The sequence below is a fragment of the Myotis lucifugus genome, unplaced genomic scaffold (assembly GCF_000147115.1).
Source record: "Myotis lucifugus unplaced genomic scaffold, Myoluc2.0 scaffold_3, whole genome shotgun sequence".
NCBI lineage: Eukaryota > Metazoa > Chordata > Mammalia > Chiroptera > Vespertilionidae > Myotis > Myotis lucifugus.
Window position 1 is genome coordinate 9,898,397 of NW_005871051.1, and position 12,360 is coordinate 9,910,756.

The 12,360-nt window shown below is 39.3% G+C and overlaps 1 protein-coding gene across 4 annotated transcripts in view; it reads right to left on the reverse strand.

Moving 5' to 3' along the window:
- Positions 1–453: 453 nt before the first annotated feature.
- The window catches only part of INO80D (INO80 complex subunit D), a 52,027-nt gene continuing 40,120 nt past the window's right edge, over positions 454–12,360 (reverse strand). For 3 of the 4 annotated variants that reach the window (XM_023760532.1, XM_006082432.3, XM_023760540.1), the window contains one exon: positions 454–12,064. In XM_023760532.1, coding sequence (XP_023616300.1) covers positions 10,899–12,064 — 1,166 coding nt within the window. In that variant the 3' untranslated portion in view covers positions 454–10,898. The remainder of the gene's footprint in view (positions 12,065–12,360) is intronic. The other variant, XM_023760535.1, reaches the window with a different exon arrangement.

The window sequence follows — 12,360 nt, forward strand, 5'->3', positions numbered from 1 at the left end:
CAGGGCCAGACCAAACGATTACGTGGGGTGGATGTTTCCCGCCCCTGCCTTAAAGGAAAAGTTTGGTTATACAGCATGAGATTGTTCTTATACTTGTGAAGCTATGAAAATGGAGAGAAGGGGTTTCTGATTAAATGAAATAGAAATTGCTTTGTAAAACCTCCACCGTAGCATTTAACAATTTCAAATGCAACTTCTGGTTGGATTTCAAGGTTGGATACACAGAAAAGTCACCTTAGATAGCGTTTAACTGATCCACAGCTGTTACAAATATTAATCATTGTCAGTCTAACCATAGAGAACCATAAATATATTTCCCTAGAGTTCTTGATAAAATATAAGATATAAGGAAAAATTTACCCTATTTAAATAACAAAGTGGGGAGAAATACCGACCCTGGGTTAGAACCTTCCATCAATATTCAGGCAAAGGAAAGTATACCAAATACAAGGATACTTCACAGCAAGATTTATTAATACATCCAAAAGAAAGAAAGAAAAATCATTTTGTCACACTATATACAGATAATACATACAATGTTTATACACATATTACATCAGTTTTTACACAAGAAAAATATACATAAAAATGTAAACTTTTGTATACAAAAACCCTTAAACAAATTAAACAAGGACCAGATAACAAAAGGAGACCAATCCATTATTATTTCATCAAATTTTTAAAACAGTAATACAGTACATTCATTGAGAGATATATGGAAAATGTGAGCCATCTCTTCTTGTTTAAAGGGAAACTACAAACCAAAAGCCCATCCCCTCCCAAAGTGTGGTCTCCCCCAGTAACATCACACCCAATGCCTTTCCTTCAGAACTGGGGGGCTCGCACCAAACCTGCCAATCTCCTCATCTCGCTCTACAGTCTGTGCAGAACCCCGTGGCTCCTAGCTTTTGTGCATATAACTAAGCTTCCAGCCACTATTATCACAAATGCAGAGAAGATTCTCAGTTTGTAAGTTCCCTTTAAGCAACTTTCCTTTTTGTAAATATTTTTAATGTATGGACTATTAAACATACTTGTGTGCCAAGGTGACTGAGAACACTGAAAAACATAGGCTTCGAGGATCGCTAGTCCTTGCTACCGTGCAGTTACATTAAGAGATTTTAAAACTGTGCAACTTGTCATTTATTGGTTTGAAACAAGCCACCTCACCTTTGATTTCCCACTGCAACTTGGTTTCAACTTACACTCTCAGTACTCTAGTTAGTACCATGCAATTGCCAAGAGGCTTTTTGTTAAAGGCTGCTTCTGATATCAAGTTCCAGCTAAGCTGCTCTGAAGTCACTGGCCCCCAACCTCTATTTTAGTTCTCAGGGGTACTCTTACTCCACTGTTTTTCGTAACATCTTACATTTAGATTGTCCGCCTACATTCCTCTCTGTAACACCTTAAAACCTAATCAGCTGCCAACTCATCACAAAATAAAATATTTAACAGTTCTTCTTAATATCATTTCATTAGGTGTGTCAAATTGATATGCTAATGAAAAATACTTGAAGCTGTGGGGAATAAGAATTAAATCTATGTCAAGTGCATGCAAACTTGGAGTTCTTTTTTTTTTGGGGGGGGGGGGTAAAGGGAAGACCTTTAACTAAATAAATGCAAAACATGCTTAAGACAGCTTCATGAGAGTGCTGCCTTCCCTCAGAGTTGACTTTTGAACAAGGCAGAATAACAATTAGGTGATATAGTTCCCTGCAGCAAGAGTAGTTAACTTCCCCCAGGCAAAATGATCTGGACGATCATTATTTATTAATGAAAGGAAGAGGCAAATTGGTGAATTAAGTTGATCCAGGAGGTGGTGGATGACATACACTAATGGAAATATTAGGACTGCTTTATAACTGAAATAAACAGGCTGGTTTGTGGTACATCAGAGAGTGGAAAACACACACGGTCCCTCAAGTGAATTTCCAGCTCTCCTCCTGTGAGACAGATGGCATTTTAAAAATGACAGCCTCCCTTTCGATTAAAAAATAAAATAAAAAAAGGAAAAGGAAGATAAATAAATAATGTGTGGATATCTTTAGATGAGAATTTTAAATGTTCTTTAAATAATTTTTGATAATGTATTTAAATCATTACATACAACTGCCATTGCAGTGACAATATTCCAGTAGGGGCAGCATTTTGCTAAATGTAAAAGATTGCCATTTAAAACTCATACATATACATGTGTATATACAGTATATCAACACTATTTATATACATATATATCTAGAGAGCAACATTTCATTGCCTTGGGATATCTATATATCCACTCCCACAATATACACTAAAGACATACTGTGTGAGTATATAGGAAAGTATATGTACACATGCTCCAACATGTATAAATATACTTTTGTCTGTGTGTGCATAAGAGCTTGAAAGGCACAATATATAGGGATGCAAGTTTTCTAGAGAGCTGCAGCAAAATTAAAACAATGACACCAATGTGAGAAAAGTCAAAAGGAAATATAGCAGAATGCATTCCACAAGAATTCATCAAAGCAGTTTCATCATGAGTAAAATGAGTTGGTTATAGAATTCAAGAGGCTAACATGTGAGTCTGTGCGCTTTCCATTAAAATTAAAATGGTAAATTTTTTATCAAAGTCAAATTAAATTTTAAATGACAATAAAGGAGGAAATGAACCTAGCACTAATATCAATCATAAAATCAAATTCTTTTTTCAATTTAATAAAATGTTCCAAAATTATCTAGGTAAAATTTTTCAGTTTTGTTTGAATGCTGATTTTTGTCTGTGTGTTTCTGAAACAAAGATGAACACCTGATTCTCAAAATTACTATAGAAAATATTACCAAAACTTGTACCTTCTGGGAAATTTCAGAGATAAAAATCTTTAAAAGAAACAACCAAGACGTTAATGTAATACATTTAAGACAATGCTTCTGAAAGGACACTAAAGGAGGAAAAGCACAATGAAGTGTTGTAAATGTTGAAAGATGGACTTAGAAGGTAGAGATGAAGAACAGTGGAACTGGTAAGAATGGTTCTAACAGAAGTTCAGTTACAATCACCATAAACGAGACTATAATCCAAAGGACTTCCTCAGTCTTAGTCTGCTCTGATGATGGACTCGACTGTCACCTCCTCCCGCTTACAGCAGAATCCAGAATTTTCCATAGATGTATAATCTTGCTTAACAAAGGCTGTTTCTCTATTATACACACACATTTTTAGGGAAACATATGTATATAGCTTTATCTATACACACACATATACATACGTGTATATATAGATTTATACAAATGTATAAATAAACATAATACTTCTCAATCTTCCCATTGACAAGGCAAGTTCACATTCAGCAAAGTGCCGCCACATTCCATATACACATCTCTATACAGATATACACAAAGGGTCGATTTTCACCCTTCAATTAGGGGGACTTTAGGGAATCCCATTAATCAGTAACTGAAGGGAGAAATGGCACCAATACAAACTCCCTTCTTTCAGTTGCATGCATATGTACAAGAAATATGCAGGTTTCTTTAAATCCATAAAGCAAGAGTGAATGGAACTGGGAGATGCTGCAAAAATACCACTGTAAAAAGAACATATAAAGCTTTCGGTCTTGACTATATATAAGATGAACGAGGCTTCAAAGAGAACTACAAATTCAGGTGTACTTTCAGAAGCTGTTTTGACATATTTCAAAGTACATGACTTTTTATTATTAAAAATAAATGTGGCTGGAGCATTTAATAACAACTCTAGTTTTGACTACTTTAGACCACCATATAATCCAGTAATGAATGTATAACAGCAAAATGGCAAACCTCAAAATATAGGAATGTGTAATTCCATATGGATCAAGTCAAGGGTAGCATATTTTCCCTATAGCCAAAATATAGGTGGAGGAGGGCAGGCTAACTTCATGAATAATAGCACAAGTAAGTAATTTTTTTTCTTCATTTTTGAAAATAACTGAAATCATCTGTTTTGAAATATACACGGTGAAATGATCCCACCAATTCATTAAACAAAGCAGCTCCTTGAAAAATTGGCATTTTTTTTTAATCAAAGGCCTATAATTTTCTTAATTTCACCAAGAAAAGATGATCAACAATATTTTCTAACTCAGAATATAAACAAATCGTAAAAAAAAAAAAAAAGAAGAATAAGAATAAGAAGAAGAAGAAGGCTCAATTGATCTCTGGTCCCAGCACCCCAACAGATAAACACAGCCCTGTCGTCTCTCTCCTATCTTTATGTTCAGAAGCCAGAGGCTGGTCTTAGAACCTGCTGTTTCTCATGTCACTTTAAAAACATAGCATAATATAAGTGAAAACATTAGAATAAAATGCACATGATATCAGAGTTAGCCTTTTAACATAACATGATGAACAATTTGGTGTATTTATACAACAGAGACACTGAGAAAGCAATTCCAATACCCTCAACTAAATGAATCATATTTCTATAATACATTATTACCTTTCTCTATTTTTACTGAAGCTCACACTCATCTCTCTCACACGTGCCCCCCAATGGATATTTTTGCATGTGTGTAAAAACAGACATATACATGCACACAAGTAATTTAATTCTATTTTAAAGTCACAGTGGGAATTCCTTAGTGAGGAGGGATAAAAAAGGTTCCTGAATAAGACACTGAGAACATCTAGATTTATTTTCTCTATTTTACTTCCCAACTTACAAAATCAACTGTAAATTAAAGAATAAATCCATAGGAAATAAAGGAGGTCTTAAAAACTTCGTTTACAAATTCCAGCTACAGTAGTTGGGAATTTTACTTGATCTATGTATTTCTATTTACCCTGTAACTAAGTTTCTAGCCATCTTAAGTGTAAACCACAGATCACTGACTGAAGAAACATGATTCTCAACAGTTCTATGAGCGTAATTAATGGTCTAAAGGTGTTCTACATTTTGAGGCGCCAGGATATCCTTTTATTTTATATATCTGCAAGGTAGCAAAGGACAGCTATACACCTTGACACAGCGGAGATCCAGTGTAAAAAGGTGCTTCACTAGTTTGTTTTGTAAAAAAAAAGAAAAAAAAAAGGCTCTTATATAATTTTTTAGCTATTAAACACATAGGCAACATAACTCATTACACTCAATACAGCTTTAGTATAAAACTTATAATTTATGAGGTGATGTTAATAGCATAAATTAATATACCTTTTCTCTTAAAATCTACAATAAGTATTCTGAAAGCTCATTGGGGAAGGAGATTTTTAAATAAAAGTTTTAAAGCTGTGCATGATGGGAAAAGATTCTGTATGCTGAAGCTGAGATGAGAGGCTGAAGGAGAAAGGAAAAGTCCTATGCAAGACACGGTGGGCTATGAAACCAAATGTTTTCTCTTTCTTGCACTCTCTTCAATGATGAGTCACCTTTAGTTTTTTGAAAACTATTTTCTTATTTTAAAATCTGCCCTAATTTCCACAAGGAATCCCTGAGACATACTCAACACTGTACAGTGAAAAAGAACTATCACTGTTGAGAGGAACTGATTCAACCCTTGCAAGCAGATGAAGGCAACGCCTATCACTTCCACACTCATCTGCTGGAGCCTGTGGGACCTTAAGGAGGTGAAGTCATTTCAGGGCCAATCAGTCTATCCCCAACTAAAAGCAATGGTGTGGCATTTCGCTGCACTGGAGCCTTCTGCACTGCATGTTGAAAAATTTTCCAAGGGGAACTTTGGGTGCATACAGAGCTTACGTCAGTGGTCCCCAGCTTAAAAAAATTAACAAAAACAACACAAGTGAAAGATGAGGGTCCTGTTACTCTTAGGCCAGGATCAGGATCAGCACAGACCGTGTGTGTATGCGTGTGTGTGTGTGTGTGTGTGTGTGTGTGTGTGTGTACACTGCAGGACTGGGGTGGGCTGAGCAAGCAGGCAGAAAGGGACAGGAAGAAGGCTGTGCTGTGCTGCCCTACAGAGCTCACTAAGGGTTAGACAGGTTTTCTCTTACAAAACTAAACTTCAGGTCACCAAAAACTCTGCCACTGAAAGGAGCCAAACATTCCCAGGATCCAGGGATGTAGGTAAAGAAAGTCATGCCAAAGTGGCTCTCCCGCTCTGACTCCACATTCCCTTTGATTAGCTCTGTGCCCCAGTGCAGAGAGGAACGCTAACAAACAGTAAGAGCTGGAGTGAAAGGAGAATTTTTGCCATTTGGAAATAAGGCTCTAAATCTGACCACAATCTTAGCATTAATGATACTGGTTATTAGGAGAGATGTAGTCATTCATTTATATTTTATGTTTTCTTTCCCAACTCGCTGGTCAGGGGAAAATGAATATGTTCTTCACTGGTATTTTATTATGAATCTTTTGAATGATAGTGTTTAAAATGTCAATCTCCTAAACATGGATTCAGGATCCCTCCCGAATATACGGGGAAACTTGTAAAGTTCAAGATATTAGGAAGTCATTAAATTGTTTTACCTTTCTGTAGAATGCCAGTGAAGATTCAATTATTTTCAATGTATTGAGAGAGTGAAAAAATCTATGTTCTATCATATATATATTCCCACCCCCCACCCCAAGAAACATATATTTTTGTCAGGAAAAAATCCTTGGCACAACGTAGGCGTTGGTGATGAAAGAGATACAAATGAAGACTGTTTGGGAGGACTTACATTTTCTTTCTGAAATTCTCAAAAGGGAGTTCTGTTGACCATTTAGAAGACCATTAAACATTAATTTACTCTATATATGCCAGGTTAAAAATAGAATTTAATTGAATGTTAAAAGAAGTTTAAAAAGAAAGATGAAGAAAATGCAAACTAGACACCTAAAAGTTTTTGAATGAATTTCAAACCTATTAAATAGTTTAGTGTTATTAATAGCATCATCTTTTTACAATACTAATCCACAACCTTTTGAACTAGCCTGGAGTAAGGGTGATGCCTCACACAGACGTTGCTGATGAAGCTATCAACCATCACCACCCACAATGCACCCGCACAGGAGGGACTGCAGGCAAGTGGGCGAACTGACCGCATGGGACCCCCTGCGCATGCTCAAGCTCTAGTGCCAATTTGTGAAAACTGAAAGGAACGGGTCAACAGAAATATAAATCCTTTCACATAAGAAGAGAATTGTACCGATAGGGTATCTGTGTGCATCACAGATAACCTTTCTTTCCAAATCAGAGAACTATCTTTGCTTCTCTGGGCTGTGATCACGGATTGAGAACGCTAACAAATACTTTAGTGTTAGTCACAGAAAAAATGGGATTTCTAACTTGCAGTTGAGAGATTGGGCTTATTTAAGAAATGATTCTTGAATAATTATGTGGCAAAGATAAAGTATTAGCTTTCTTTAGCCTGAAGCCACTCAAGATGTAACTACAATTTGAAGGGCGGAATTCCAACTTTACTTCCATACTTACTATTTGCTTCTCATTAAATTACAGTTTTCTCGTGGAGGGACACTGGACTCACCACACTGCCCACCAGCATGACATTGCTCAGGAAGTCATTTGCAAAGAGTCATCTCTCACATGGCAGGCTACCAGAGAAAATAATCCTCCACAGTATAAGCTACGTGACGAGAATTAGAGAACTTTTTCATTGCATAGTCCGTCACTTGGTGGGACAAGTGTAATTGCTATTAACTATTATGAATTGTTTACTAGATATATAACCTACCCAGCTGTGCAAATTGCTAAGTATTTTTAATAGAGAGAAAAATCAATGTCTTAAGCACTTTAATTAAAATAATATTAACAATTATGTAGAGAGAGTAAAGGAGAGAAAACACATCTTTTCTTCGGACACTAGATCACAGCCAATGAGTATCATACATTAGAATGGAATCCTGGTTTTCAGAACACAGAATGTATCCATTAACTGCAGCAACTTTGTAAATAAAATCACATTAACACAATCTAACTGGCCTTTATAAATGGTCCCGAAGAACTGCAGAAACAGAGTGAACTGAACCTTCTTTGCCACTCCTTCTCGAGTTTAACACCAGAATAAAAGCTAGCTTCCACCTAATTAGGACCTTAAATAAAATTTGTTTTTGATTCCAGTATTGCCTTATTATAGATAGCATAAGTGCTACTTCAAAAGACACTAATTTTCATATTTCTGGAGTAAAAGACACTTCATTCCTTTCTTTACATATTAATAGCAAGCCTACTACTAATAGACTAGAATTGCTCCATTAGCTACCAGAAAAACATAACGGATATCTCTGGGTTCACAGATGTTCTTCTCTCTTCCAAAAGGGGACTCAAGAAACAGCAAGAGCAAAGCCAACCATAAGCTCGGGTATTTGTTTTGAAGTAGATGAAATGAGAGGAAAAATTCGTTTGTTTTTTACTAATTCCTCACGCCTACACTGGGTACTTTCTACGTGCCCTTTCTTCAGCTATCACCGTGGGCATCTAAACAAAAATGAATTTTCTCCAAGTTTTTGGTGTGAAGCTGTAACTGGCAACATTCCTGATCATTTCCTGCCTCCTTACTAGGAAGCAGAAAAGGGCTTTTAAATGCACATAAAACAGAAAATTGCAAACAATAAAATGTGCAACTTACTGCAAACTCAGTTTTGATAACTGAAGAATTTTAAGCAGCTACCACGAGGGACAAATAGCCAGAAAAGTTCCAATGGACTCCCCGTGACTTTCCCTTTGCTGTCAGAGAAGGGCGGATAAGAACGCAACGCTGCTCCCTGCAACCTCTCATTAGCACACAATGCAGACTAAGCCCAATCGCTGGGAAGGGACAGTTACTGTAATGGGGTGTGAAAAGAGTTCAGCAAACTAAATGACACTTTTGAGTAGAGGTAACTACTCATAATCATTTCATTACAGTACATGAACATAAAAACGTTTACTCACATAGGTCCACAGGTGAGACATAGTCAAATGATCTGTTCTCACCATTCAGAATAGAAATTTATGGTGATACCGAATATAACTTTGCTTTGTGAAATAATTTATAATTTAGAAATTTCTCAATCTGCAAAAAAGGCAAAGCTATTAAAAATAAATCTTCTAATCAATTATCATGATTTTAAAAAGAAACTAAATATATTACAAATGTATTTTTGGCCCATAAAAAGAAACTTCAATAAATATAAAATAGGGCATATAATGATTTCTTACAGTCATGTGACTTCCCCTCTGTAATCTCAGTCACATGGCACCTGCATAATGCCTGCTGATCACCATCATTCCTTTAAAAGGCAGAGAAAGAAAAGCTTTCAAAAGAAGGGACTGGTTACAAGTAGCATGGCATAAAGAGAATACATATTGGAAGTAGGAAAATACATCCCAATCTTTACCTATTGAAAAGAAATTAAGATCAAATATTCCCTGACAAATGAAGCATTATATCACATCATTAATAGATATGCTCTCTCTACTCATCTTTTAAAATATATATATGTTAAATTAGACTAGACTCAGGTATAAATAGCCAATGGTACCTCAGGGGACAGTAAAATGTCTCAGCAAAAGCAGAGGACAGATGCCTTTAAAACCTAGTTCCACCCTTGGGGGGAGGGGCGAGGGCAGGGGAGAAGGCAGGTAAAAAGAAAACTCACATAGTCGTTTCATAGTCACCAATTTACTAACCTACCCAATATGATTTTTAAGTGTAAAATCCTGGTACTTGCAGACAACTTCCCAAAACTTAAACCTAAGCACTTAAATTATTTTAAAAGTACCAAAGAGTGGGTAAAATTTATGTCTCATTTCCATAATCTGCTTTGAAACTTTAAAATGTGTATCCTTCAGATATTACATATCACTTCACCACTGGTACACTGATTCTACAAGTGTCTTCAACATTTTACAAACCTTACCAAAGAATCACTACTGTAAACATGAAAAATTCAAAAGCAAAAGACGGACCAAGAAGTTTACAGATGCCATCTTCCCACATCTACCTGACCTACCCCGCTTTCCACATCGAAATATCTCCTTTAATTACATCTCGCGAATGCGTCGGGGCAGAGGGACCTAGGAACAAATGCATGTCCAACACGGCGACACGAGCAGCAGACAGTCTCTCAGCAACCCTGCAGCATCGGGCGAGCGTCTCACCACTTCCCACAGCACCGATGGGAATTCAGCTTTGGGTTTCGGGCTAACTTAGCAGAAAGGGTTGTGCCATTCACGTGACCAGATCACCACCCTCTCTATTGAGGGAACTTCGTTAACTCAGTGGGAGAGAATGACCAACATGAGTAGGGGTGTGAGGTGTGGGGAAGAAGTCAGAGTCTTATATGCTCATTAGGAACAAAAGAGAATAACAATAGGACAGCTGCTCCGGCCCTGCACAGAAACACACGTGTGGGCGCACACATACACACAGGCAGTCCAAAGACTACTCTTTTTCTTTTTAATTAAATGTGATCACGATTAGGAATGGAATCCTGGCCTCACTGGTTTTTAGCAGTTGCTGCTAAGTCAGAGTCTTGATCGGCCTCCACACACCATTTGCTATGTCTTACACACAGGGACTCGATGAATGGGACCATTCTATCTAGAACCACCTATGTAAGACCTGGTAATAAAATGGAAAGCATTGATCTGAATACTAGGAAATAGTAAAGGGCACTGGTAATCTGAGGTATCTTCCACTTCTAGGACTTGCTGCTGAGTCAATTCTATCCAGTCACTGTGCTGAGCCACTAAGGGAACCACGGGGGGAGTGAACCTGCCAGGAGGGAATGAGCACCAGTGCGAAGGAGCACGCGTGAACACTGCAGCACGGTCCACCGCAGGGGAACTTGTCTAACCGGAAAAGGGAGTTCCCCCCAGCCCCCATCTGTTATTTTTAAAATCTTCTTTAGGAAAAGGGGAAGGGGTGATAAAAGAGGAAACAAAGATAGAAAACACCAGGCTCCCCACCTGCCTGCAGACACACAGACACGCTCAGTTAGGGGAGGTAAAAGGAGAAGATGCATTATTGGTACTTGTAGCTGTGGCACCTGTTACTGTGAAGCCTGTAGGAGGCGCTATAGAGCTGTGGCTGGGCTGCAGGTCCTTGGGAATGCCACTGTGAGAACTCAGCTGGTGGCCGAAGGCTGCGCTGAACTGAGGGAGCTGCTGCTTGGGAGAGGTGGAGGCCATTAGCTCAGCGGAGGGCCCCATGCCACTGAAGCTGGTCTGCGGCAACCCCGGAAGCACGCTGGAGCTGCTGGGGGTCGCGGTGGCGAAGGCAGGCTGTGTGGTCTCTGAGTTCGAAGTGGTGGGTGGCGTGGACAGGGAAGTGGAAAGAAGATGTCCATCTGCGTCGAGAAGGTTGCTAAATGGAGAGTGATCCCCAAGGTTGACAGGGAGATTGCCCCAGTGAGTTCTGGGGTTCACGACTCCTCCAAGTGGCACCTCAAGTTGGGTTGGGAGCAAGTGCTGTGCCATGATGGGCATCTCTGCTGAAAAGGTAGCTGCCATATTATCACCAGAGAAAGATGTTGTGTGGGGAGAGGTGATATGGTCACTGTAGGGAGACGGCACGTGCTCACTGTCATAATGGCTTCCGTGGGGCGAGGAGTGTGAATGATCACTGCTGTATTGCTGTCGTGAGGTGATTAGGTCATCTGCCTTGCTCAGCAGCTGGGCAGGGTGTGGCCTCTGGGAGGCATGGCTGCCATCGTGAAGTCCATGGAACTGTCCTGGGAAGGCTCTCTCCCCAAGTGCACTCTGGCTGATCAGAGTGGCAGAAGTAAGGCCAACGCTGGCTGGGGCAGAGAACTGCCCCTGGATCTGCCCTGCCAGGGGTGTAGGTGGGTTAGACAAGGTAGCAGAGCGGAGCAGGTTCTCATCCAGCTCTAGACTAGGAAAATTATCATGGACTATGCGCCCATTCAACAGCTCCCCCAGGTCCGTGTTCACTTCTCGGCTCAAGGACTGAATTCCTGGCGCTCCAGTACCTGCGGCGAACACCCCTATTCCTCTATCCGACAACTCCTGGCCGGGCACACCGTCTGACTGGGTGAGCACCCCAATGGTACTCAGGCACTCGAGAGAAGTTACAGCCTGCAAGGCCCGTTCAAGCTCCTCAGCCTCTTCGGTCGTTGGGAGGAGGTCTCCATTCTTTCCTAAGCAAACAAAAGTCATGGTGCATCAGCAGAGCTTTCACAGGTCCCACACTCCAAACACCATCCATCTGAATTACCCCTGACAGTGGCTATCCAAGAGAGGCCCTGCTGAGAAGAGAAATTTGCAAGGACTAGGCTAGAAGGAAAAATGAAATGTCAAGCTCCCCTGGGGCTGGTAGCGCGCCTTCAGTTTATTTATAAATAAACCCTCTTATCAGAGTGTTAGGAAGGAGCTCTACTGTGGACTCTTCCTGCTGGAGGGGCAGCTGTGGAAGACCAGGACACAGAAATTCCCT